At 37.5% G+C, this 27,016-nt stretch overlaps 1 protein-coding gene across 1 annotated transcript; it reads right to left on the bottom strand.

The window, feature by feature from the left end:
- Positions 1–39: 39 nt before the first annotated feature.
- On the bottom strand, positions 40–27,016 carry IFIH1 (interferon induced with helicase C domain 1). Its single transcript, XM_069020801.1, has 16 exons — positions 26,499–27,016; positions 24,605–24,761; positions 21,754–21,930; positions 17,638–17,718; positions 14,008–14,228; positions 13,046–13,256; positions 9,785–10,002; positions 8,150–8,266; positions 7,554–7,677; positions 7,232–7,465; positions 4,888–5,144; positions 3,310–3,459; positions 2,410–2,571; positions 1,889–2,079; positions 1,021–1,114; positions 40–922 (listed from the first exon to the last, which is right to left on the bottom strand). Exons 1-16 carry the CDS (start codon positions 26,946–26,948, stop codon positions 740–742), a joined length of 3,027 nt encoding a protein of 1,008 aa, XP_068876902.1. The 5' UTR covers positions 26,949–27,016; the 3' UTR covers positions 40–739.

Below are 27,016 nucleotides of genomic sequence, written 5' to 3'. Positions count from 1 at the left end.
ATACTTCCAGTGGAAGAGAATTAACAGTAGCACAGTTGATAAAGTGTAGTTATAGCAATTTATTGAAAAAAATACACACCTCATTATGCAGCCAGTCTATCTTATGAAACTAACAAACAGAGTCATTTTGGCAATGTGCTTCTTGGACATTAAAATAATCAATTTCATGTTTCATGTTAAGGGCTTGATTTTTTGACATGTCTTCTAATGGAAACTTAATTTTAGTCTGTCAAAATGTGAGCTTACAGCTATGTATAAATAGAGGAAGGAACTCAGTCATAAAAACACTGACATAGCAACAGTAATTCAGAAATAACAGGTTATCTCTTCTTTACATGGCTCCTCTTTTAAGACACTTTCTTCAAAAGGGTTATAGCGTGAAGAAAATAATGACCACGGCATATCTTAAGATCTCTCTTCAGTGTTCTGGGATTGAGAACAGGTCATCTAACATACTTTTGACAGTGTTGTCACCCTGTAGTGAGAAGAGACAAGAGTTTGTTCCATGAATACACGACTGCAATGCATTTGCCATCTTTGTCCAGGACTGCAAATCTGAGAGCAGACAGAAGCTGTGTGACTTTGTCCTTCTCCTTTCTTGTTTTGCTTTTTGTCTTCAAGACAGTTTCTTTATGTCCAGGAGCTTTCACAGTGCTTATGATGCAGCACTCTCTATGGGACACAGGAGCTTCTGATCAACAGAGAAGTTGAAAAGGGATTTTATTTTCATTCTAAGTCCTTAATATTCATCACTTGAAGGACAATGAGCTGCATAATCAAAACCAGGAAACCTGATGGGCAGTTCTCCCCATTTCTTAAAAATTTGCTTTGTTGTTTTCTTGTCTGCAAACACAACCACAAAATTTCTAATCTTTAGACAAGGCAGGTCAAGACCTCGGTGTACCATCATATTTCCCCAAGCCTGCAAGTAGAAGGAAATTACATTTCAGATTAAATAAGATCATTAGACAGAAATAAATACAGACAAGAAGAATAATATGAAAATAAGGTGTTTCTCACTTGTCCACAGTGTTTACATATAATTTCCCCATTGGTCTGGTAATCAGCATGCTTATCTTGCAGTGTTTTATTTTCTCTTGTATGATAAAGACTTCTGAAAAACAGACAGCACCCATCAGAATCCATTAGTCATTTCATGCTACATACAGACATATACACATTGACCACGATTACTGAAATCAGATAGGAAACCTAAAATGTCATAAACATTCTGACTGTTGACTGAGGAGTTTGAGGAAATGCAAGGTCATACTTCATGCTCCTAAGTAATGATGAAATACACGTGTACTCCATGTCCCTCTTCATTGCATTTCAGAAGCTCCCTCACACAGAGTAGGAGCAGCAGGTTCATGTTTTAATAGGAGACAGATCTAGCTTGGCTTTTTCAGATGCCATGGAGCTGCCAAAGAAATAATACCTGAAAATTAAAGGTTTTCTTTTTATTCCCTGTAGTTCAACCTTACCCCTTAACAGAATCATTTGGTTCTGACTATCTAGACCTGCAGAATATGTGCACATTTTTGCATCATTTAGTTTAGGGAGTACTGATTCTGATGGTTACTATTAGCCTGTGCAGAGTAGAATACATACCATACTGCATAGTAAGTTAAGACCTAGCTAATATTACTGCAGAAGCTGCATGCTTTCTTCAAAGTTTTAAACTCAATTCACCTTGAAATCAGGAATAAGAACAAACATTTTGCTCAAGCTCCTTAACTGTAAACTCCATAGAGCCTAGGACCCAACAATATTGGAATAATCTATTTTTTTCTCACAGGGCCTAGAAGGTTACAGGCCCTGTTAAAGCCTTGATGAAAAGAAAATCTGTTTCTGCCTGAAAGAGATAAAGTAGTTCATAAACACTTACTGGAAATCTTTTCTCACACTGACATGATGCATGTCTTCAATAACTTGTATGTCTTCTCCAGAACATACTGGCTTGTAGCAAGTTTTGCATAAGAATTTTATTAGTGAAGGATTTTTCTTGTATGTCTTGCGCTGATCTCTCTTTGCCTTCATTTGCTTTTCCACTATACTTTGCAACTGGTAACTCTGAATCTAGAAATAGATCAGTAAGAGCACTGTAACATTCTGCTGGAATGACAATAATAGTTGTCTTTCTCAGTTATTTTACTGAGTTCACTGTCAACATGACTTCTAGTCAATTTTCCTGGCTTGTGTGTTTCCCCCTTACCAATAGAAAACCAGACTTTTCTAAAGGACTAGAAAACAGATTATAAAACAAATATTGGCAAAACAATTCAAAGCCATATGCAGTAACTAGTATTATTTTAAGTTTTTCTCCTCTATGTAGATTTCAAGTAAAAGTATTTCATACAATATAAATCAGTTTTCTTTAAAAGGAAAGTGCAGAGTTGCAGTGAATACCTTATTTAAATACTCTTCCTGTGGCATCTTCTGGACACGCTGAATAGCCTTATACATCATTTTTTCACGAAAAATATTAACATCTTCACGTTCAACAGCCCCTGAGCCACTCGAAGCCACAAGAGCATAGGTGCTTTCATCAGCTCGAGCTCGACCACGAGCCTACAATTTGCGAGGAATACAACAATAAACAGCACAATGCTCCCTATTACATCACACAACATTTTTTCCTGGTTTTGTAATGGAAGACATGCACTATTCCATTCGCACTATCCCCAAAGAGCATTTTTTTTTCCATTTAACTCAGACAGATAAAGAATCAGTGAATAACACATACTATTGCTGCAGTATCATCTATGATACCTGTGAAAGCTGCTCAGGAGGCTTGTGATTAGCATGTTTTGCAATGCTGAAACTATATTCTGTCACCAAAATATAAACATGTGTATTAAATATTAAAATATTTAAATATAATAAGTATAAACATAAATATTTAAATATATAAATATTTCTTTTCGCAAGCTAAATGAAAGCATGTATCCAACTGGTATTCTGATCTCTCTTAGCTGATGATGGTGTGGTGTCCATACACTGGTGGTACAAACACCTCTTTTATCAACTGGTCTGATGACCATATTCTTGTATCTCTTCTATTAAGAGAGTTTACTGTTTGTGTAGAACTTTGAATGGATGACACACCATTACAGAGAGAGGCAAATTTTATATTGCATATGGACTGAGGATGGCAATTGGAAGTGAGCCTTGTTGTAAGAGCATTTTCTCTTTTAGCATTCAAGTATTTCAAAATTAATTCCAAATATCAGGTATATGATTCACCATTTGCCCACTCCAAAAAGAAGAGCACTATTAAAATAAGCTACATATGCAGAAAACTCATACCTGCAGCATAGCAATTTCATTGGTGACGAGGCCATAGCGAATAACAATGTTACACTCTTTGATGTCCAGGCCTTCCTCAGCTACAGTAGTAGCAATTAGTAAATTTACATTTCCACGTCGAAATTTATCAATAACTTCCCTTTGCTCATTCTGTAAATTAAAATCATTATATTAACTTTCAGTATTAGTTTCTGTTACCAGTTTCTTCTAATTAACGAGTTTCAGGAATTTCAGTCCCATCATTTCCGAGCTGAGCGCCAAACATCAAGTGGCTTTAACAACTGCATTTAAGCATCATGCAAACAAGAAGCTCCTATTGAATATAATAGGTGTTCAGCACCATATTTTGAGGGAGGAGAGCGCAGAAGCCAATCCTTTTAGGGTAACTGAACTTGGAACTTCATAGCCTATGTCACAGGTACTAGAGGATTTGATAATATGTTGTTCCATTGTTTTCAAATGCTTTAAGTACTTATTTGTAAGTCTGGATTTCTATCACTTTAGTAATTTCCAATTAAAATACAGATTTCCAACTCTAGTTCTAAGGCACTTAAAATTCCCCATAATAAATGGAGACCATAACTCTGGTGATCTGGGAAGCACCAAAAAGAACAATGATACACTTAAAAAATAAAGCATCTAAAATCACAGACTTCTGAATCAACTGGGTGTTTGTCACCAGCTTGAGCAGAGGAAACGAAACTTGCTATTTGCTATATTCAGCTTCAAAATGCAGAAGCTATTGTTTGCGCAATGTGGCACACAAATGAAATTCCAAGTTTGATGGAACATAGAACTCAAGCAACTTTTGGAGAGAACTGAGAGAACTCTTTTTTTGAAACTGAGTGCAGCAGAAGGAAAAGGACTCTGCCCAGCAGCAAAACACATCATTTTTGCTTAAATGCTTATACGGGGAGTAAAGAGTAGAACAGAAGAGAACGTGAAGTACTTTGTTTTGACAATGTTTTAATTGCATGTATAAATCACCAGAGAGATGTGGGGTATGAAATCAACATAATGGTGCAAGACGGACACAATTGAGTGATCAATTGTGATATTTTCAGTATGAATTTTGGCAAGTTTTCTTTCAATGGTTATGCGTCAGTGTGAAGCATGCATGTAAATTGGTGTAATTTGATTAAAGCAATGATATTACAAAAAGACAGGCATAATCAACTTTGTAGTTTTATTTGTCAATCCAGCAGCTAAAATATAACGTGAATTACTGTTGTCCTGATAAGTATAAACTCATTTAACAACTGCATTTTTGTTCTTTCCACTTTTGCTTCCCATGCCTCGCGACAACTTGTGTCCCTTTTGACTACACACTACTCTAGGCAATGGATGCTGGCAACTCCTATTGCCATAGAATCCAAAAAAAAAAAAGCTTGTTACTTGTGGAAATAAAATTATTCCAACATTATTATTCACGTATCCTGCAGCTTATGAAGGTAAGTTGCTGGCAAGTATAAAACCAGAACTCTGGGCTCCGAACTTCAGCCCATTGGCCTAGTACTGTAACAAGTTGTTTTCCAAAATCATGGACAAGAGGTAATGTTGACAAGCATAGTTCTGTACCTGAGTCATGGGCTTCATCTCACTGTTATGACCAGAGCCGATAAGATAATGGGCCTTAATTCCCACTTCTTCAAATTTTGGGTTGTCCTTAATCCACTGGAATAGAGCAAAGGCACTTAGACGAGTCTTTGTGAAAATAATTCCTCGAGGTTCCTCAGTCTTTGTGAACTCCTCCATTAGAGTATTTCTCAACTTTATTAGCTTCTCATTTTCATTTTCTGGCTGTCTAGTCAACTCTTTCAGCTGATTCTTTTTTGCTTTAAAAAGAACAGATGTAAATTAAGAAAATGCAACCATGTAAAATAACAGTTTGAGACAAAATAAACCCCAAAACCAACAAATCAAAGCACAACTTTCTATATAATTCTCTCAGCATAGCTAATTCACATTCAGTTTGAAGAGCTGTAGCATACCAATTATTTTTGAAGTGGGTTTATATTCATTAAAAACACAGTAATCAATCAAAATAAATCACCATTATCATACACTTTGCCTATATTTCATGGTGAGAATAAGCCAAAGGAAAAAAACTGCCTATACACACAAGAGGTGGTAGAGAGTTAAATGCATTGTAATAAAGAGCTAAATCACAGCTTGTAATATTTACAAAACTATTTTAAAATCATGGAAAAATGTCTTACAAGGAGAAACAGATTAATATGCACAACCTCAGAGCTAATAATGTTTTTATAAATTTAGATATAAATTGTCCTTGGGACATGAATTAAAGTAGGAATCCTCACTAGAAACATGCAGTACTGTAGACACCAGCTTGGGCACATTGTTATTGATACTGCAGTTCCAAGACATTTCAATGTACTCAGTGAAACGTCAAATGAATGACTCTCTTCAACTGGCTCTATTGACCAAAATGAGGGAGAATTCCTCATGTGTTTTAATTTTTTAAAAAACTTCTAATATTTAAAAACCTATGCCTTTATCAGATGATTGTGCAAACACAAGAAGAACACTTCAAGTCAGGGGACTTTGTGTGTTACTACACTCTGATGCCCTGACCCTGTGCAGACTATTCCAGCGTGCCTAATCCAAGGCAATCATACTCAATGCATCACAAACTACTACACCACCTAGACAGTGGCTTTATGACTAGTCTTATTTGTATTTTAGAATGTAATCAAACACAGAAACACATACAAAAAGTAGGTAGACATAAACTCCCACAATTTTCCCCCTTAGTTTAAACCTACACTAAGGGCTCAAGGGGGTTTATCACCCAAAGATGAATTCTGCTCTTAAAGCTGAAAAATTTTAGATTTTCTTCTATTATTCCTAGCACTTTCAGTGGTAAAATCCTAACAAAATGGAATTTATTTTTCACTGACAGGTTCTCTGAACTTCATTTACCTGCAGAAATAAAAGCAATCATCAACAGTACTAATGAAACTAAGTTTAATTTTTAGTTAGTTTAAAATTTTGGTTCTCAGCAACAGCTCAACACTGAAATTCTAAATAAGGGGGAATAGAGAGTTATGAAGAGTCATTAAAAAAACATGCTGACATCATCTAACACGTATTTTTAAGTTTTTTTACAATTTCCTGAATTCTCAATTAGGACAGTCTAAATTTGTAGTTCATTGGATACATGAAGCTGGGCCACACTCTACAGTATAATCTATTTTTGTTTGCACCACCCGAGAGCCATAGGTGATGGGAGCAAACTTGTCTAGCTCTTTCTCATTGCAAAGGCAGTAAAGGGAAAAAACCAAGCAAAAAACCTTTGTGTGTCAAGGACTGAATGAATCCTAGTTCCAACGTGAATGATCTGAAAAAAAGGCAACTAAATTTGGTTTTTGGCAGTTTGATCTTTTGTTTAATTCTCTAACTAAATATTCTTTACCTGAAACTAGGTAAAGCACTCTCCTTTCTTAGTATATAGACAAACAAACTTTGGCAGAAAGGGCTGGGTAAGAACTCATAATTTCATTACTTTTGTATTCCATTTGCTCAACCTTTTGCTCCCCAACAGTGTCTACAGAAATATAGATGAAATGTATATATGATATAATACAGATATTATGTATCTATTAAGAGTGTCCTCAGGGAGACTTCACTGGATAAAAGCAAAGAACAGCTTGTACTTATTGGCAGCAAAAAGAACTGCCTTTAGGCCGGAGCTGAAGAACCTCTATTACATGTTATGACATAATCCCACTATGATATTGTTTAATGCATTCAGAACTATATGAACTGGGATATTAAGCTACTGTGATAATAAACAACACAGCAATCTCTAGGATATAATAACTAATGGGCCCATGCAAACCATGTCAGTGCATAATTATGGATTTCAAGTATTAAATATTACAATGTATTTCAAACTCACCATGAAATAAACCTATTAGAAATTCATCTGTTTCATCCTGTTTTGATACTGCTGGTTCATCATCATCATCATCATCACTCCTTACTGTCTTCTTACTTTTCTCCTCTTTATAAAAGTTATTTAGGTGATTGTAGGCATCCACCATTCGGATGGTGTCATTTATCTGGAGAGCATCATTGTATTTCTTCAAGTGTTCTGCACAGACACGTTCCCTGCGTTTTTCTTCTTTTGCAGCTAGAAGCGAACAAAAATAGGAAAACATGTCTGTGTATAGAACGACACAAAGAAATCCAAAGCTGGGGTATATTTGCTATGCATTTACCTCTTCTCTCTTCTCTGATCACCCACTGTTCATACGTCTGAGTTCCAAACTCAGATTTTGGATACAACTGGCAATAATTTTGTATTTCTGTCATTATCTCAGTAATTTTCTCTTTAAATGGATCCTAGAAATAAATTGATTAGGCAAAGTAAGTAAGCATCTTCTGGCAACAAAAACATTGGCTAGTACCATACTGAGCCATTTTTTAAAACTTAAACCTTAAATTAAAAACCAAGTAAGGCTGTTGAGTATGTTTAGTCTTATGGAAATACACAGTTCAGAATATTACAAAAAATTATACTGTGAAGTAACATTTTTTTTAACGGTGTATGATATCATCACTTCAATAAAAATATTTCAGCTTTAGAAGGTCTTTTGACCAGACACCTCAAAATATAACTGACATAAGTAAAAATTTAATTCTATTTTACTTTAGTGATACTTTTTGAAACAGAGAAAACAACAACATTCAAATTAGCACTCTGGATCATCAAAAGTCTATTGAAAAAGAGCATTAGGCAAAAGTTCTTGATACCGTACAATACACTTCTAAAGGGCAATATAACTTTAATACTGATTTGTTTGAAAAAACATACCTTTTTTTTGTCATCTGCAATCACAGTCTTCTTAGATGGTTCTTTTACCTGATTCTTCAGCTGGGAGACATGCTCTTCAACAGTCATAATTCTACATGCATCAAGATTGGCACAGATCTGGGAGAAAACAAAATGTTATTTCTTTTAATATTGAATGAGTTATTCCACATGAAAACTGAATTAATGCAACAGAACTTCTTATTTAGATAATGAGGTTTATATAACTTGATTTTCTTCCCACAAAATCTGGATAAAAGCAGTATCAGCATAAGAAAGGCCAAGTCTTTGAGCAGTATTTGAGATAAGCTGCACAAGTTACTTTTTAGCCGGAAGAAATCCTTGCATACAGGAAAAAAATTGGTAGATCAGGATGCAAATCAAGTATTTTGAAAAGGAAAATATAGCATCAGTACTTTGGAAGAGTAGACTTTGGAGAACAAAATAAATGAAGTGATGGTGAAATAGAAAAAAAAAAAGAAAATAAATATTAGCGATTAATTATAAAAGTAAGAGCTATTATGAGAGTAGAAAATAATTTGAGATAATCTTTCCTGGAACAGGAAGACATAGAGAGAATTTCTGTGCTAAGTGCACAACTGAACTGGACTTTTCTGCTTTTGACCTCTTTGAAGGAGAAAATACGTGCACGTCATTAAGTAATAAGGGAAAATGTAACATTATTCTGAGCAGAGGAAACAGTAAAGGAAGTCTGCCAGGTGATCTTTTTAATGTCTTCAGTGGTAGCTGTCTATTTGAGCTTGCACATTCAGATTACATTTCTTCAGATACAAACCCCAGCATCCTATCATTAGGATTTCAGAGCTGATGAAAAGGAATTTTCTGCTTTTTCCATTGCCAGCAAGTTTTTGTGTCAAAATTCCTTGCAATTCTATCTACTTCAAAACAGCATGAAACCTTCTTGCAGGCCCACTTATTCAATATCACATTCTGTTCTTGTGTAATTTACTAGTCACGAGTTTTCACTGCAGTACTGGGCTAAATTCTACTTTTCTATTACTAATGCAAAACCATTTAATTTCAAGTAAAATATAGTTTCTTGAAGTATAGAATTTAACAGATTACCTCTAATCAGGTGTTCACGCAACCTCAATGAGTAACTCTAACTGAAAAAACGAAATACATTTATATGGTACCTGTATCTCACAAGTGGTTTCTGCTTTGTTTAAGTATTCAACATTGTTTCTCATTTTCTTGGACTCACAAAAATGCTCAGCTTAGTCACTCTAGAAATAGAGATATAAAATACGTCGTGTCTCTAGTATTTAGGAATACACAGTAAATTACAAGCCATCAATGGAACAATAAGACTTTTAATAACCATAAAACCATACCACATTGTGGATTTCTTGCCTCTGATCTTGAGGGTTTTTTTCAAGTGAGGCAATGTTTTAACGTCCCTTTTCAGTAACCCTACTTTCCTGTAAAGTAACCTTTATTTGTATATGGATTTCCATTATTTTTAGAGGGTCAATTTAAGGGCTATGAGCTAAACTCCCATGTACACAAAAAAAAAAAAAAAATCAGATTGTCTATTTGGAGCCTAACACTGACTAAAAGTTTTACTTGAACAAGACAATATCCCTTTGATGGTTTGCAAGTGTTAGGGCTATTTACTTTCAGAATATGCTCTTCAGCTTTTGAGTAGGATGTTGCACCTCCTACACCAGGTGAGGCTGTCAGTCCCAGAATCTGAGGCTGTGGGATCTGTGGTTTGTTTTCTTTTGCCAGCTTTCTGTTCTTCATCTTTTCTTTTAAGTAACGTCGCATTATATTGTTGTAGACACCTTCCTTTTGAGTGTGATGGCACTCATCGATAATGATGAGGGAAAAATCTGGAAAGAAACAAAAAGACTCCTAAAGTGAAGAATTTTATTTCAAATGCATAACTTGTGTGACTAAATCTTGTAACGGGTAAGGATGGTGTTGAAAAGAACCCATCAGTTTGTTTGAGAACTAATGCACTAGGAAACTGAAGTGCTGGAGGAAGGCATGGAGGGAAGCTGAATATATTTAATGGACTTTGGAACCTTTGCTACAGTCCTGATGTGCCAAGTAGTTTTACATTTCATGTAATGGAAAACAAGACTTTCTATTTTTGCAAAAGCAATCTGATGATATAAAGAATTTCAGAGAAATATTTGCGTATCTTACCAGCGGTAGGAATATATCATAGTTGAACTCAATACCATCTTTTATATCCATAACTGTGTCTGACAAACTACACATTGTTTGCCTTTTAGAAGATAAATAACATGTTAGAAGCCTTTCAAACATTCTTGAAAGGCTTGTTGTGGTTAAAATATGCTTCCATTTTGTAGCAACACAGAGATTTCCTCCCTACTAGTGTCCAAATAAAAGATTTATATTACTTTATGGATGTGTTATTGGAAAGAACAAACAGATTAGTGGGAGCACTGCCACTCCTCTCTCTTTTGTAGCAGAGGAAACTGATGAAGATTCAGACAGGTATTATGTGCTTTTTGGTCACAGTGTATTTACATGCAAGCAATATACAACAAGGAAAAATAAATTTTTTTTTTGTTTCAAATTTCTCAAAAAATATAGAAAAGATATCTTTAATCTATCTGCACATGCAGCTGGTGACATATGTTTCAAGGTTCTGAGCTGGAAGATTCATGAACATTTTTCTGTTTCTCTAACAACAAAACTGGTTTATAGAGCTCCCACTCCTTCTGTAGCTGGCCAGTAACTCCCTAATTTGACATGGTTTCCAACAATTTGAAGGAAGTTTGTGGACATGACTGTAAAGAAGATCACTGAAATGATCAGGGTTAAACTTTTATATGTATTTTTTTTTATGTGGACAATTTCCATGGTCTTGTTTACACATTGATGTGTAAACATATTGATGTGCTCAAACAGTTGCACCACTACAAGTCACTTTTAAATAACTGGCAGCAGAAGCTGGAAATTAGCAGAGAGCTAAATCAGTCTCAGCTGGTATTGAAGAATCTAAAGAAAGATGGAGACTAAACAAGGGAAGTTATATTTAAAGGCTACACCAAAAACTTCTGCTAGGAAAACAAGCCAGTGCTCCATGTCGCTGGGGAAAGCTGGTTGCCTTCACAGCGGTTCAGGAAGCCAGTTTGGACAGGAGTGATGGAGTTTCAAATCTAAATTCTGATTTATTTCTAAGATTTCTAGATATTGCAAGATTTCAGAAGCAGTGCTGGCAGTTTCCCAGTTATTCTGCCAACATGAACTTACTCCCTTTGATTTTGACCATCATCTCCATCATGTATATTCCTATAATTACTTGTGAAGAAACTAACCCACCAGAAGACATGTGTTTCTTCTACTAAGGAAGTGATACACAGCTTCTAAAAAGTCCATACAGTGACTTCAGCCCTTGGTAAAGAAGGTAAACATTTGGAAAAATGCAATTAAGAGAGTCCCCTCCATTTCCCTGAGGCTGGAAGTCCATATTACGTGTAACACAGACCTCTGTGGAAACTGATGAAAAAAGTATGCACAGAAATCTGGAAAGAACTTGTAACTAATTAGGATGATTTATATAGGCTGCAAGTTAACCAAGTCACAGCCATAGAAATGGAGCTGGCTGTGCTCATGCTTGCTTGGCTTTGGCCCAGCTGAACTAAGTAGCACAGGTGTAATAGCACAGAAAAAGAATGAGGTGCAGGGCCACCTGAGTTCTGGAAAAAAAGCAGCTCCTTATGAACGAAACTTCACAAAGTGTGAAACCCATTCAGCCCACTTCATTACACAATCTGGTTGGGACTCAGCCCAATTCTAAACAGGCCAGCAGTTCCAGTAGAAATGTTCAGATGCCTCCATACAGCATTCCAAAATGATTCAGATGTAGGAAAGTTTATTAACTTTGATGCAGTGGAAAGGAAGTAAGTGTAAGGAAATTGCTGGTACTCTGCCTAGGTTAATAACAAGGCATTCTGAAGGAGGGGATGCAATTCTGTGGTACCCAAGCTGCTCTGCAGGACTTAGTTTGGATCAAGGAGTATTCCAGTCAGCACTGAGCACTGACAGACACAGACCGACTCCTCAGGTTTCTCTGCTGTCTCTGTAACACCCAGACCAGAACTTCTTTTATCTCAGGGCACTTATTTTGGATATCACAGCTCTCCCCTACACCCTGCCACATCTAAAAAGGAGTTGATTGCAGGCAAATAGAGGGAGGAGTTAACATCTCCCAGAGGAAGGTCGCTGCAGCCCAGGCCCTGGAGCTGACATCATGGGCTGTTCTACTTGTACATTGTTGGCAGATAATACCATTTCCTTTCTGATGTCCCAGAGATACCTGCCACTTTAGCATTCTGGGAAAACAACCTTGCCTTATTTATCTTTTGTTTCCTTCAGCTTCCTTCATCTTTTGTAGGAAACCATTATATCTGCTGAGCTCAGAGAGACACAGTTTTAAGCAATCATATCACTGTACATTAGCAAAACTACAAAATTTTAAAGAATTTAACTTTTACAACAGATTGGCTTCTATCTTGTGTTCCATTGTATTTTTCGAACTACCATGTGTATTTGAATTTTGATAGTTTTTTGTTATCCTGTATATGGCTTCTACATGATATAACTCAATGCTCTACCAAGCTTGGAAAGTGGAACCAGTACAACTGCATTTGCATGAAGTTGTGCTTAAGCTAGATAAAATAGGAAGCATAACAAATATTTAGAACAAATAAACTATAGAGTCTAATTTTGGCTTGCATGCCTATTAATTAAGATCTGATTTTGACTACAGCTTGCATTTATAAAACGAGTAAATTGAAAGAAACCCTACAGAATGTGGCACATTTTTACTCTGTAATTTTCCAGAATAGAGACATATTTTTTATTCTCACTGTAAAAACGTCAGAATTAAAAACTTGCCTGATAAGTGGACACCTTCTTCATCTTCCTTGGATGCATTTAACAGTGAATTCTCAAGGATCTGTGCTGTACTGATGATGACATCATTTCTTCTGACAACTTCAGGAAATGAGATTTTCAGCTGAGAATCACCACTTAAACCAATAACCTGATACCAACGCTTCAGGAATGGACTAAACTCTGTTTGTAAATGCTGTTCTACCAATGGCACCTGAACAAAAGTTTCCAAAGAATTTAAAACATATTAAACACAGGATTAAAAATACATGCCTCTGCCACAAATGTTGTTAGGTGAACAAAAGAAAATCAAGCAGCAAAAATCCCCAAACCAATTTCTCCCCTCCAACTTCTCCTGTGAAACCTTTTTGTCCCAAGAACTTGGGCTTAACTGTGCCTTCGAAAGAATGAAAAAACCATGCATTCTTTGGCTCTTTAACTGAGCTTATAACATGCTTTCACATTTATTCTTGTAAGAGGATATGGATATTGTTTACAATTTCAATAAAATTCTTAAATGCATTTCTACATTTTCATATTAAAATATAAGATTAATTTTATGTGCTAAATTTAACTGCAAAAATTACAGCAATTATCAGAAAATCTGACAAAACATTCCTTAACTACTGTGAGACTCATTAGGTGGCCTTCATTAACAAACTTAAACACAGAATGTGAAAAATATTTGTATTTTTTAAAATTCATTACAATATGAAATTGTACTTTTTCCAATAATGTGGTTATTACAGCACATCTAAATTTTCACTTGCACTGGGGTACACTAAAATAATTTGTGCTTGTACCACACTGATGGTGCAATAGAGATGACTGCCTAGATCTGTATGTTTTTAAACACAGTACACCTGGAGAAGCTGAGAATTGTGTTTACATTCATTTTACAATGCCTGTATTAACAATGCATGATGTTTGAAAAATACTATTCTTAAAAAAATGGACCAACTTACCTTATTAACAAGTACTATGACTTTTCCAGGCTCTGATGCTCTTCTCTTCTTATCCAAGTGATCTTTGGTAATGTAAACAGCCACTCTGGTTTTACCACTGCCCGTAGGGAGACATATTATAATATTCTCCCCATTCAGTGCTGGCTTTGCAACTTCCATCTGGTAATCTCTCAGGGTCAGATCTGGCTCAGGTGAGGCTCTCCTCTCCCCTTCATCTTCATCTAAGGGTACAAAGAAATATAAGTATCAAACAGGAGGCATAGAACATATATCAGAGGAGCGAAAAAATGTCAAAGGGAAAAATACTCATTTACTACTAGAAGCATCTTGTGAATAAACAGAAACAGCATAATAGCATAGACAGTGCTGCTCCGTGGACCTGTGCAACTCTGGATCAGAACTACTTCCATCCAGTCACCACTCAGGGCAGGTGGAATAAGCCACAGTACAGCTTCACCCATCTATGTTGAAATGCCTACTATTAGGTATGAATTCAAATGATACAGTTCAGTGGCACTGGGACCAACAAAGGTTGTGTTTGCAGCTGCAGTATTTATAATCTAGCCAAGCTTCTGTGATGTTCTCCTTCATCAATACTGAAATTTATTTAGTTACAAGGGAGCTGCCTTTTTAAATACTTCCAAGAGAATGAAAAATGGAGCCATAGAAAGAAAAAAAAAGATATGGAACACTTAAAAATGGTCAAAGGAGTTATAAAGTATAAAGACCAGATAGATAAGAAAATTCAATTGCCCATACAAGATGAAGCTAACTGCAGAATGTATCACACCTATTCATGGTAGATTACGTTGCTTCTTAGCCTGACTCACACATAATGCAATTGAGTGTTCATTAAAAAGCCATAGACATTTGCCACCTAAGGCCAAAGCCTTCCATCTCTTATTGAAAATGCAATGGCAGAGTTTAGATCTACGGCTCACAGAAAAAACCAATGTCATAAATGTAAAAGTGAAAAAAAAATGCTGTTGAATTATTTTGAGCAGTAAGAAAAGCATATCAAGTCCCTTGAGTTTATATGTATTTAGGGAGTCAGAACTTACACATATCTTAATATCAGACGGATTTGTTTCAATTGAGTTTTCATGGGGGTTTTTTTCCCCTACAAATAAGTTTAGATCACTCTTCAAGTCTTAACTGCCCTCAGTGAAGGAAAGGCACAAATTCATTCTACTAGACTAAAAATGAGGGGAGAAAAACCCTGGGTTTTTTTCCTGATGATATCATTCAATGAAGAATCATGAGGATTTTATTATCTCTGATACATTACACACAAAGTAAGTATATTTTTCTAGTATTCCTGATTCCATTAAATAAAATTAAACTAACAAAAAGTAATGAAGCTTGATAAAACACTGCTGATGGAAACATCTGAATGCCATTCATAAGTGTTTTTTGCTTGTTTTGCCTTTTAGTGTGAGTGCAGTGCTACCTGGACACAGGGACATTTGCACTTGCTGTTACTTATCTGACTTCTACTTCTCTCTTTTGAGGAAGAATGTTGTTTGCTTTCTGGTTGGCTAAATTCAATAGCTCAATCATATTGAAACTAGCACTTTATCACCCATCTGTTTGGTTAGATTTCAGATCCTTAACATCCTCAATTAACAGTCCAGGCCTGAAAAATATTTAACTTAGCTCTCTCCTAGCTTCTTCAGCCCTTGTTTAGATAAAGGCTAATACAGGAATCTTTTCACAGATTAAAGAATTTAATAATTAAAGATTTTTTGTCATGCACACTATAACATTGGGGAAGTTGTCTGCCTTCATACAAGGTTCACATGAATTGCTGCTCTGGGCTAAAAGAAACATGATAATTATTCTATTGTCCTAACTACACAATTTTTTAAAATGTGAAATGAGCTTGGCACATAAAAATGAAGCTGAATCCATATGATTCTTTGCATTAAAATCCAAATCATATTAGTGTCTAATGACACCATTCAAACATCTTTGTTAATACAACAGCCTTACTGCAAAATTTCAAATTATAAAATCCATAAATAGTGCATCTGCATCTTCTTAGCATGTTTTTCTCATTATTGCTATCCCTGAGTTTACTAGACATGATGAAAAAGCATGGATGTTTTTAAAAACTTTTTAACTAGTTTTTAAAACCCACATGTAAACAGAATATACAGCAAGTAAACACTGGAAAAAAATCTGTTCTCCATTCTTCACAAAACTGCAGTGATTTTTTTTTCTGGATTACTGGATGCAGCAAATGCCCAATTTACTTAATGAGAGATACTTCAGGAATCTTAAAGGATCAGGCCACACATACATATGTGCTGCCAAATATCAGGAGCCTGGCTCGGCCTGACCAACTGACACAGTGTGCCTGCCGGTCCATAGAACAGAGAAGCTCCCATGCCCAGACATTTCATGTGACAGAGTGAATCAAAAAATACAATGTGACTTATGGGAGTCCTCAGTTGATGCAGAGGTGCAAAGCATATTCTTTGGAGTTAGCAACACACAGACTGAAATCTCAGCTGTAGTGTAAATGCTTAGCTTAGCTAGATTGCTGTAATGTAGCAATTTAAATCTGAGCTATCCTGAATTTTCTGTGTACTTACAAAATACATGCATTTTGATATTTTAAAAGCTTGAAACTATTTTAAAAGTATCTATTGTAAACACTTTGCAGGCATATGATATATAATATTTACAGTGACTTTACTGATGCAATACTAGGTTTATTAGGCCCAGCTGTCTTGAAAGGTGCTTGGATTTTTTCTAGCCCTTGTCCAAGACACAGTCCCAGCACAACTTTTATAAAGGCTAGATTCCAAAAACTACTTCTTGAACTCTGTATAGGGTGATTACCATGGTGGACAGCTCCCAGTTTGCTTTGCCTGAGGTTTGAAAAAAAAAAAAAGACAAAAATATATTGGGATGTCTTTTACAACAGCAGTGTTTAGTTTGGCTCAGACTATATACATAGCAAGATAATACCTGTTTGCTAAGTATTACGTAAACACAGTCCAGTATCTAGTTTAAAACTGTATTTAGAACATGCACATGTGTTTTAATGTGAGATTCACAAAGGTCTTCAGATAGCAACTGCCATTGCTTTTACAAATAAGGCTATTAAAGTACTTGGGTCCAAAGTGGACCTTCATTATTGCTCTGCAGGTACCCAGGAGATACTTCTGCTAACCTTTTGTTGCTTCTAAAACATTCCTATTCCCTCTCACCCTATGTGAGGGCCAGGCACAATCTAGCTTCTCTCTGAGAGCAAAAGAAACGTCTGTGTGGCAGCACTCCGAGGATCTGTCCAGGTGACTGCACTGGGTGATGTCTAGTCCCTTCAGCCTATGTGATTTTATCACTCTGCCTCACTGACCAGTTTGTACGATGATGATGTCTAGAGACCTGTTCAGATGATCTCAGTAAATTGACTGTTTTGGGGCTAGGACTTGGGTCCAGACCCTTAAAAATGACATCTTTTTTCCAACAAAATAAGAGTAAGTCTGGCATCTAAATACAGTGAACTAGAGTTCACAGTGAAAGAAAACCCTCCATTGAGTTTTGTTCTAGCCCAAACACAGAGTACTTCCCCTAGAACTTACTTTGCAGTTACTAAATAATAACAGAAAGGAAACGTACCTGAATCACTGGTTGTGCAGCTCTGTCCCAGGTTTTCATTCAAGTTACTGACACTTCCATCTCCTATGGAGACATCTGACTCTAAATGAAAAACACATAGAAATGTACCATAATGTATTTGCTGCACAAATATTAATAGCAAATGCATATTATTTGATCTCCCCCTAAGTTGTTAAAGTAGGTTAGGTGAATGTCAGGCAGGGATGGCTGAGATCTAATTTTCTCTATTTTTGGTAAAGATAAAAATATGAACAACATAATTCATATTCTTATGGAAGAAAATAGAGAGTGGAAGATTCATATCCAAAGCATGGCAGAGGTAAGGTACTGTGGGTCATGATTCATTACTTGAAAACAGGGGTTCCAGACATGACCACCTGCATAATCCCCTTTAGTCCTATTTTACTGTATCTTTTCAGAAAGGTGAAAAGCCAAAAAAAAGCTGCTGGCCAACCGAACATTCTCTTTTACTCCCTGTAAGCTACGAGAGCTACATCTGTAGTAAAAAACAAAGCCCGAACTGCGGGGTTTTTTTGTTTTTTTTTTTTTTTAAAGTTCCTTCATGTAACATGAGAAGAGCAAACCAAGTAAATAAATACAAGCAGTGATGAGTTACTGAACAATGCGGAGCAAAAGCGGCGACCCCGACCCCGCGAGAGGCCGGGCGCGGCCGCAGCCGCTCGGCGGCTCCGCCGGGGCGATCCTCGTGTTCCGCTCGCCCTCTGCTGGGCCATCCGTGCCGCACACGCGCTCATCTTCTCGGGTCGCCAGCACAACTCATAAAGCTCGATTTCCCAAAACTCAGTCCTTTTGGTATCTAAAGGGATGCCCAGTTCTTCCGGGAAAATCTGTTGCAAACAGCATCATCCTGAGCTATCAGCTTACCGACAGCGCCCTGCAACTGAGCCCACCGTGTGCTTATGGAATCAGGCAGGGTAATAGTGTTGACCAATGTTCTGTTTAACTAGCTAGTGAACCTGTGTTTCTATCAAGTTCTTTCCAGTGAATATCCTATTATGGTCCATATCCGTATTTTTCCTAACTTACTGTCCCCAACAAATTATTCATAGAGCAAAGTAGATTCTGTGAATGAGAATTTAGCACTGAATGGAAGTTACAGTGTCTTTAGAAAGGAATACCTGAAATACACAGTATAAAGTCTTGCTGAGTGAGGTGAAAATTAAACCTAGTCTGCATGCAGTGAAGTTATGTAGCTATCTTAGCTACCACTAGGAGTCAGGTATTAGTTTTTTCTAACACAACTATGAAAACTGATGCAAACATCTGTCTTGCTGTCTTACAGTTGTCATCATTTATTCCATACGGACATCAGAATCTGATCCCACTACTAATCACCATCATCTGTGGAAATTGTTATGATAGACAAAGACATTAAAGACTTTAAGCACCTAAATTAAGCCTATTCTCCTAGAAATGAATGCAATCAACAGAAAGGCACAAAAAAGAAGAAAACCTCACCAGTTCCAAGCCATGTCCAAAGACCTGTGACAAACTATTAAGTAGCATTAGTGGAAACTCCCAGCTATGAAGATGACACTGCTATCTCTTGTTTTCACTTTCTAGGAATCCACAGAGGATAGGAAAGAGAGGACAAAATTAAAATTCTGTTTATCTATTCCATATGGACTCCCATCTAAAATAACCTTCTGAAAGACATGAGAATATGAATCCATGAAGAGTTTTGTACACAATTATCTAAATTACAATGTTCAGCATGCATTATACAACAATCTCTCAACAGAAAACATTAGTAGTGAAGTGAAATGCAAAATACTCATCTTCCAAATGAAAGGTGAATAGACTAATGTTCTCATTTTTCAACTGTGGCAATTTTCTTCAATTATTTTAACACAAAGTAAATTTTAAAAAAACCAAACCAGTAAGCATTTCCAAAATAATGAAGAATTAATATTCTAACAGCTATTTTTACCACTTTTGCTAATCTTCCCTGTTTGCACATTGTAACGCAGAATATTTCACAGGAAGATCTTCAGTCACTTTGCACTGACTACTAAATAAGTATAAAGACAATGGAATGCAATGAAAGGCAAGCCTTGAAAAAGAGAGCTGCTATTATTTAAATTGTTGTTTATACAGGTATTGCAGCAACTTAATCCATGTGTTGACAAACTTACTTGCTTTTGTGTTATTTTGTGTGTATGAAGTTTCTTACCTGTGTTTTTGCATGTTCAGTTTTTCTCTAGCTATCTCTTAGGCTAAATGATCTATTTCTACTTTGTTTTCAGGACCTTACTGCTCTCATACCTTCTGATTGTCTCGGTTTCATCTACTTAAATAAAAGGGTTAGAGGAGGCTTCAGATACAATGCAAACTGCAGTAATATCAAGAGCCTTGAAAAAGCTTCTTTCTTCTTGAAATATGTCCTTCTCAAGACACAAAGGAATGGTGGGAGTGTACTGCAAAACTGACACTTGACAGTATCAAATTACACACTAGGTGCGTTCCCAGTTCATGTGGAAGTCGAATCTGGGTTCCATTTGTATTTTAATCTGCCTGGTCTAAAAATAAAGTCTTATGAAATCATGAGAAAGGATGGAAATAGGGAATGGAAAAAGACCTGATTGCAGTTAAATCTGAGTGTACAAGTGCACCAATATCAAAGCTTATTGCACTTCAGGATAGCTGAATGTGAGCCAGTTCCTCTGCAGAGATCTCCAAGCAGCATTGCCTCCTGGCAGCCCTTGTTATCCTGCATCTACACTGCTGCTTTGGTTCATATAAGAAGTGCATTTTTACAATAAATCTGTCAATTCTCCCCACTTACACTACTTTGATTCACATCACAGAGCTGATTTCGATCAGAAGAAATGAACTGTCAGCTGAAACCAAATGAGATTTGTTCCAGCTAGTTGCAGGCACACAGCATGAGACTGAAGTCAATCTGAACCAAACTGATGGAATCCATCTACTCTGTACCCCCTCAGCCATTTCACTGCACAAAACTGCTCATACCCATCATCTATTAATTTCAGTTCTGTGCTGAGACCGTAGTTTTTTTAGCAACAATTAGCTTGTGGCACTCTAGTTAATAACTAGGAGATCTAATTATCTGCAACCCTCAACCTGACAAGACGCAAGCAGATCAGGCTGACAGCACTGAAAACCTACCCTTAGTGAGGCCCAATAAGAGCCTTAGCTTTGCCCAGAAAGGATTCCAACTAACAATGAGGATAACTCAGTCTGATCCATTTTAAATTATCATTAAATATTTGGCACCTCTTCTTTATACTGCCAAATTATGTTCCAACCCAAGAAAACCAAGCTGATATTTTTGCTGTAGTTAATAAATCACTATTTGCTACAAAGCAGTGATATCCTGTTAATATCATGCTAAATGAGAAATAGGCTACTACTGTTGCACATTGAAAGGCTGCAGTTTTTTCAGAGCCATTTTTAAAAAGTAATTATTCATATTTAATATAAAGAGAACCCACCAGTATAATTCCAGGCAGGATTTACCTTAGCTGTAACTTTTTTTCGAGCTCCATCTGAACCTGGAACACATATGGCTCCTGAATCATGCAGTGTATGTTTGTATCACTGGTTCACAGCTATGTTTGGGTGGTGTTGCTGGTCATGGCTGTTGCTCTTACTCAACTCCCAAGGCATGTTTTAAGAGTGGATCTATATGAACAACAGGCCACGACAACTCCTAAACATTTTTACTAAAAATGTACTTCTGAGTATGTATGTGACGTGAGAAAGGTTGTTTGATACTCTGTAAGTACCTTAAAATAAACAGAAAAATTACTTGTTGGACAGCACTAAAGGACTTTTCAAAACAGAAAATGCTTTTCAATATAGAATTTCCAGCCTTCTAGAAAGAAGTTAATACAGTTGCAGTTTTAGCGGTACAAAAACATTCCTCTTGTCTTAAACTTTGTCAACACTGTACAGAGTTGTCAATGTTAACCTAATGTTGCCATTGGATAGTATAAGCCTACCATGGATGGGTCTGAAATAAAAATATTAATCTAATAATATGAACATTTTTATCAACAATATTAAATATATTCGAAAACGACTCATTTATTCACACAGGTACCAGATCAAAATAGCAGTTAGTGGACAAACCTGACACCACAGAATTCTTTTCTATGGATGTTTCCAATACACTGTTCTCACTGCTGAAACTATCATCCACATTTTCTTCCTGTTTCAAATTATCTGCTGTGATGTATCCTGGTTGGCTTGTAACTTCTGCTTCTTCATTTGTACTCTTCTCCATTCCATTTTGTTTATTCTCTGTTCCTATAAAATAGAGAAAAATTCTAAGGCAATTCTATAAAAGATTACATTTCTTTTAGTGTGGAGCACAGAAAACACAGAAATAACCTCTATTCATCACAAACATAACACTGTAACATATGGTCTTGGTCTTGACTCAAATGCTTGCAATTTTGACCTTTATATAAATATTTATTAAGAATTTACTAATTTACAATTAGAAACTAAATTTAGAGAGATTAATAGATTTATTTTAGGAAGCTCTCAGTTTTTGTGTGTAGGTGTTTCCTAATAACATGTATTTTACTGTAACAAATCACAGGGGGTCAAGTTGCAGTGATAAAATGTAGCACCAGTGTTCTTCCCCAGGTCTCAATGAACCTGTTCTCAGTGTTTCCTCTTTATGCCCTGATGTCAGAGGATGCTCCTGCAACCACACACTTTAGGTATCTACACACATGCAGCACCATGTACGTGGAAAATTACTTATCCTCTGCTAAGAGCAACACCATTCACGCTTCATGTAGCGGTCTGAACAGGTTGGTTTGGGGCCTGCATTGCCCAAGATTACAGAGAAACTGTGGGATAAATGCATTCATTCAGTAGTTCATCAAACAACTGAATTAAACTTCAGTTTTACCCTGTATGGTCTGCACTATACTGAAAATTCAGAAATACAAAATTTGAAAACAACTGAAAATAAAAATGTGAAAAGAATATTAATAATTTGCATATTTGTGAAATATTTATTACTTTGTTTACCTTACTGATAGCAAAGTAGTGAAGACAAGAATTTAAGTCTCACAAAGCTGCAACACAGAATGAAAATTAGGATCACAGGAGCTGCTGAGCTATTTCCAGCATCTGAGTTTCACTCAGAATTGTTGTAAAGTATTTGAACCTTGATAGTGTGCCCCACCAAACCATTTTTAGTTATTTTTACCAGAGCCCTCAGAGTGGGACCAGGCTGGAATTACCCTCACTGGCTTCACCTGGCCTTTCCACCTTCAGCTGCAGCACATCAGCCCCAGGAGGGTTTTTAAGCTCCAGTCTGAAGGCTCCAGGAGAGAAGTGGGACAGGCTTATATTTGTTTTTTGTCCTTTGCTGTCTTGTTTGGATTTCCTGGGCTAACTTGGCTGCTGATCACTGGATGGGTTTTGTTGCGGTCATCATCTCGATGCTGCTTGCCTGGATCAGGAGCTCCACCTGCTAGAGCCCTCAGGAATTCATCAAGGACTGAAAGGTAAACTGTGCTAAATTAGAAAAGAATTGGGAAAGAAGAAGCTGAAAAACTAAATACCAAGATAGCAATGAGTACATAAAAAGGATTGTACTGCACTAGATTAAAACCAATCATATTATCAGATAAGTGTGTGCAGAGCTCATGGACAAAATAGAGAGACCAATCAAGCAATGTGTGATCTCATGCACAGCAGTTGCAAAATGTATATGTACTGTGTTATGGATAAGTTGTAAAATGGGTAAGTAGAGTAGTATGTAAAAGTACTGTGTTATGTAGAAGTTGTAAAAGGTGTAAGTAAGATGTACAAGTAGTGTGATATGCGGAAGTTATAAGTTATAAAATGTATAAGTAAGTGAACTGTGTAAGTTATGAATAAGTAGGTAGAATGTAGAAGTAAGCAAAGTGTACAAGTAGGGTATTATGTCAAAGTTGTGAGATGTGTGAGTGGAGTGTATTTTAAACAATAAGATGCTTCTGTGTAATCATATTGATTCGTTGATCAGAAGGCATGAGCTCCCACACGGAATGGTCTTCTGAGGCTCTGACTTGGTTGCTCTTGTCCTGCAGACTACAACACTCAACCATCTTTGAACTGCACCCTCAAATATCACAACTGCTTGTCTGTGTCTGGCAGAACACCAGCTAATTCCTGTCCAAAGCTGGAATACACACCTTCCCGTCCCTCTTACCTCAATCTTAATGCATTGACCCATATGCAGCAACTGAAAGTACAGAGACAGTTCTGGTGAGCTCTGCAAGTGAGCAGGCTGAAGCTGCTAAATGGGAAATCTGTCAAAATAATTTAGTCTCAAAAATTTTATAAAACATATGGGGAGTAAAAATAAGGGATAAATTACTTGAGGGCTGCTTCCTTTTTTATATTTAAGAATACAGGAGAGCACTGGAATAATTTCACAGTACTATAAGTATTATACAGGAATGAAAAGGAGTAGCTGCTTTAATAGTTCATTATTTTTAGTAAATTTTATAATGTTTTGAGACTTATGAATGTCTTAAAGTATGCAAAGTACTTTAAAATGCCAAAAATATTTGTAAACCAATCTTTAAAGGAAACACTTGTATTGAAGAAGAAATCCAGGTAAAGTCTGGATTTTTTTTGTTCAAATTAATCTTCAGAATATTTCTTATGAATGATTATAAAAAGCACACTGAAAACCAATGGATTTTAAAAGGTAAGGATTCAGTTAAATTGTAACTAAATGCATACTGTTGTTCTCATATCGCTTAGTAAGGACTTTTAGTATTTAAAAATCTATCGATTAAGCTGTTACATAACTTGATTTTGAAATCCCTGGACAATCAAAAGTATCCCAGTATCACTGTAAAACAATATGGTGGGAGTCCTGCATCGTTTCTCAAGTTATAGTACAAAAAAAAAAAAAAAGGAGATATTAAAAATCCACATATAAGTACCAGTGAAATAAGATGATTACCTCCTGTATTTCCGCTTAAATCATCTGCAAGGTCTTCATGTTGAGTTTCACGGAGAGCAATCAAAAAAGAAGAGAACCAATCTTTCTTCTGCACTATTCTGCTCAGTAGCTCCCTCGCGCCATCTCTGTTCCCGCGATTGTCAGCAACTGTCTGGATCTGGTAAAAATAAAAACCAGGAACAACCCTCACACAGACTTCAGAAATGGTTTGAGGAAGTTAGTACTAATAGTATAGGTGCAAAAGCATTTCCCTGTCATCATTAAAACATACTGAAAAATAAAGATATAAAATTGACTTGCTACTCATCAGAAGAGACTTACCGCAGCTTTGTCCAACCTCATGTTCATCCCATATTGTTTTGGGTGAAATCTGAAATTTAATTGGAGAGACTAGTAGTACTAGACAATGGTTACAATAGTAACCACTATATAATAATGACTAGTATTGTGGAATTGTATTGGTGTTCAGACTGATTTAGGGAATAGGCAACCATGATTAAGGAGAAATTATGTCACATAGTTTACCAAAGCTCAGACTTATTCTGCAACATGACCTCACACACAAACTGGAACATTTCCCTTCTTAAACTCTGGCTTCATCATCTCAACTCCCACTTAAAAACACCATAGCTAATCCTCTAGTAAGGGGCTATCGCCCTCTCAAAGAAGCTATGGGACAGTGTCCCAAGGCTGTCACAAGCAGAACTTGACATGTGATCACATGAGGAACAAAACAACAATCCCAAGAGCAAAGCAGACTAAGACAGGTGTTCAGTCCTCAAGAGCACTTTTTTCAAGGCTCAAGAATCACCCATCCTGATATACAAGGAAATGGGCAGGCATAGCAGTGGGAACACCTAACTGAGATTCATGATTAAAAGGAAGTGCATGGAAAGTAGGAGGCATTAGGAAAGCCTAAACTCCACTGGAGTTTAAACTGGCAGGACTGTGAAGGGTATTGAATGGTTTGATGGAAATACCAGCAGCAAAAAGGTGACCTGGGGGAACACGAGGACCCATTACCAGGACACAGAGCCAGTAACTCCCGGAAAGGCCTCTGCATGAGCCTGTTGTGTTACCATGCTTGCCTCCCCACTCATTATGGTGCGGCTGATCATTGCTGCTCCCTGACGGTCACAAGACAAAATTATGTGTTACAGTCATTTAACTGAGATGGAGCATAAAACTCCCTCAAAAGTGGATGCAAAGGCTCAGAGTGCACATGTGATGTAGTGACACCCTTAGTTTACCAGTTTTCCCTGTATTGCTATGGCAATTACTGTTTTAATTTGTTCTAGCACTGTTTCAGGACATCCATTTTTTTTGAGTTTCACATTGCAGGCAAGTCATCCTTAGCCAAGTGGAATAAACACTGGGAAATATTTTCATCAAAGGTTAACACTTCCTTGTTCTTATCCAACCGGTATTTCTCTCACCTCACTGTCTAGTGTGATAGTCCTTAGTGAACCTATAGCAAAAAAGAAGATAGAAAATCCTGCTTTATTTTAACTGAAGTATTCTTTAGGACTTTACAGACCATTACTACTTCCTGGCATGGTTCAACGGCCAGAAGACAATGATCTTCTGAGCCTAAGGTCTGTGGCAAAATAGTAAGTAACAGTAAAGTCTGACATATTTCTTCCACTTAGACACTGTCTTGGTCCAACCCTCTGATACTGGCACTTTTCTTTGCCAGGCTCTTAGCTGGCATCCCACCTGCTGCCCCACTGTCACGGGTCTTCATTGGCATACCCGGCCTACCCATTATCTCCTTCCCCAAGTCTGGGAACTCTCATTTTGTATTTACTACGCCATTTGTAGGTGTGGCTTCCTACCTGCTCCACAGCCACTGGGGCTGGCCAGTGTCTGTGGCACCACCTACGCCCATACTCACCCGATCCATGTCCTCGTCCTGGAAGATGCCCATCTCCAGGCACTTCTCGGCCAGCTGCACGGTCCGCATCCTGTCCACCAGCGTGCCGTGGAGCAGCTGCACCAGGTGCACGCAGAGGTCGTGCTCGGCCTCCTCTGCCGGCGAGGGCAGCTGGCTCAGGCTGGGGTTGGCGTAGCAGGCGGCCAGGCTGCAGCCGCCGTGCTCCAGCGCCTGCAGGAACTCGCGGATCCAGCCGCAGCCGCGGGGCCCCCGCTCCACGGCCCGCAGCAGCTCCTCCGCCCCCGCCGCCTGGCCCCGCTGCAGGGCGGCCGCACGCACCCTCTCCCTGTCCTCCGCGCTCAGCGAGGGGAGCCGGTCCAGCACGGGCTGCACCTGGATGCACTGCTTCAGCCGCGGTCTGAAGCAGGAGATCAAGTACAGGAACAGCTCGTCCCGGGTGCTGTCTGCCATGGCCGCTCCCGCGGGCCGCTGGCGGGGGCTCCGCCTGGGCCCTGGCGAGCGGCGCGGCCCCGGCGCCG

The sequence above is a fragment of the Aphelocoma coerulescens genome, chromosome 7 (genome assembly GCF_041296385.1).
Source record: "Aphelocoma coerulescens isolate FSJ_1873_10779 chromosome 7, UR_Acoe_1.0, whole genome shotgun sequence".
NCBI classification, from domain to species: Eukaryota; Metazoa; Chordata; class Aves; order Passeriformes; family Corvidae; genus Aphelocoma; species Aphelocoma coerulescens.
The sequence above is the reverse complement of the archived record's forward strand: the minus strand, read 5'-3'. Positions and strand labels throughout refer to the sequence as shown.

Excerpts from the sequence above, each read along its gene's own strand:
- IFIH1 (XM_069020801.1), bottom strand. The coding sequence starts at position 26,948 with ATGGCAGACAGCACCCGGGACGAGCTGTTCCTGTACTTGATCTCCTGC. Across the intron at positions 24,762-26,498 it reads AGGACGAGGACATGGATCGG|ATCCAGACAGTTGCTGACAA; the intron begins GTGAGTATGGGC and ends TATTTTTACCAG. Across the intron at positions 2,080-2,409 it reads AGGAAGAGTATTTAAATAAG|ATTCAGAGTTACCAGTTGCA; the intron begins GTATTCACTGCA and ends ATCTATTTCTAG.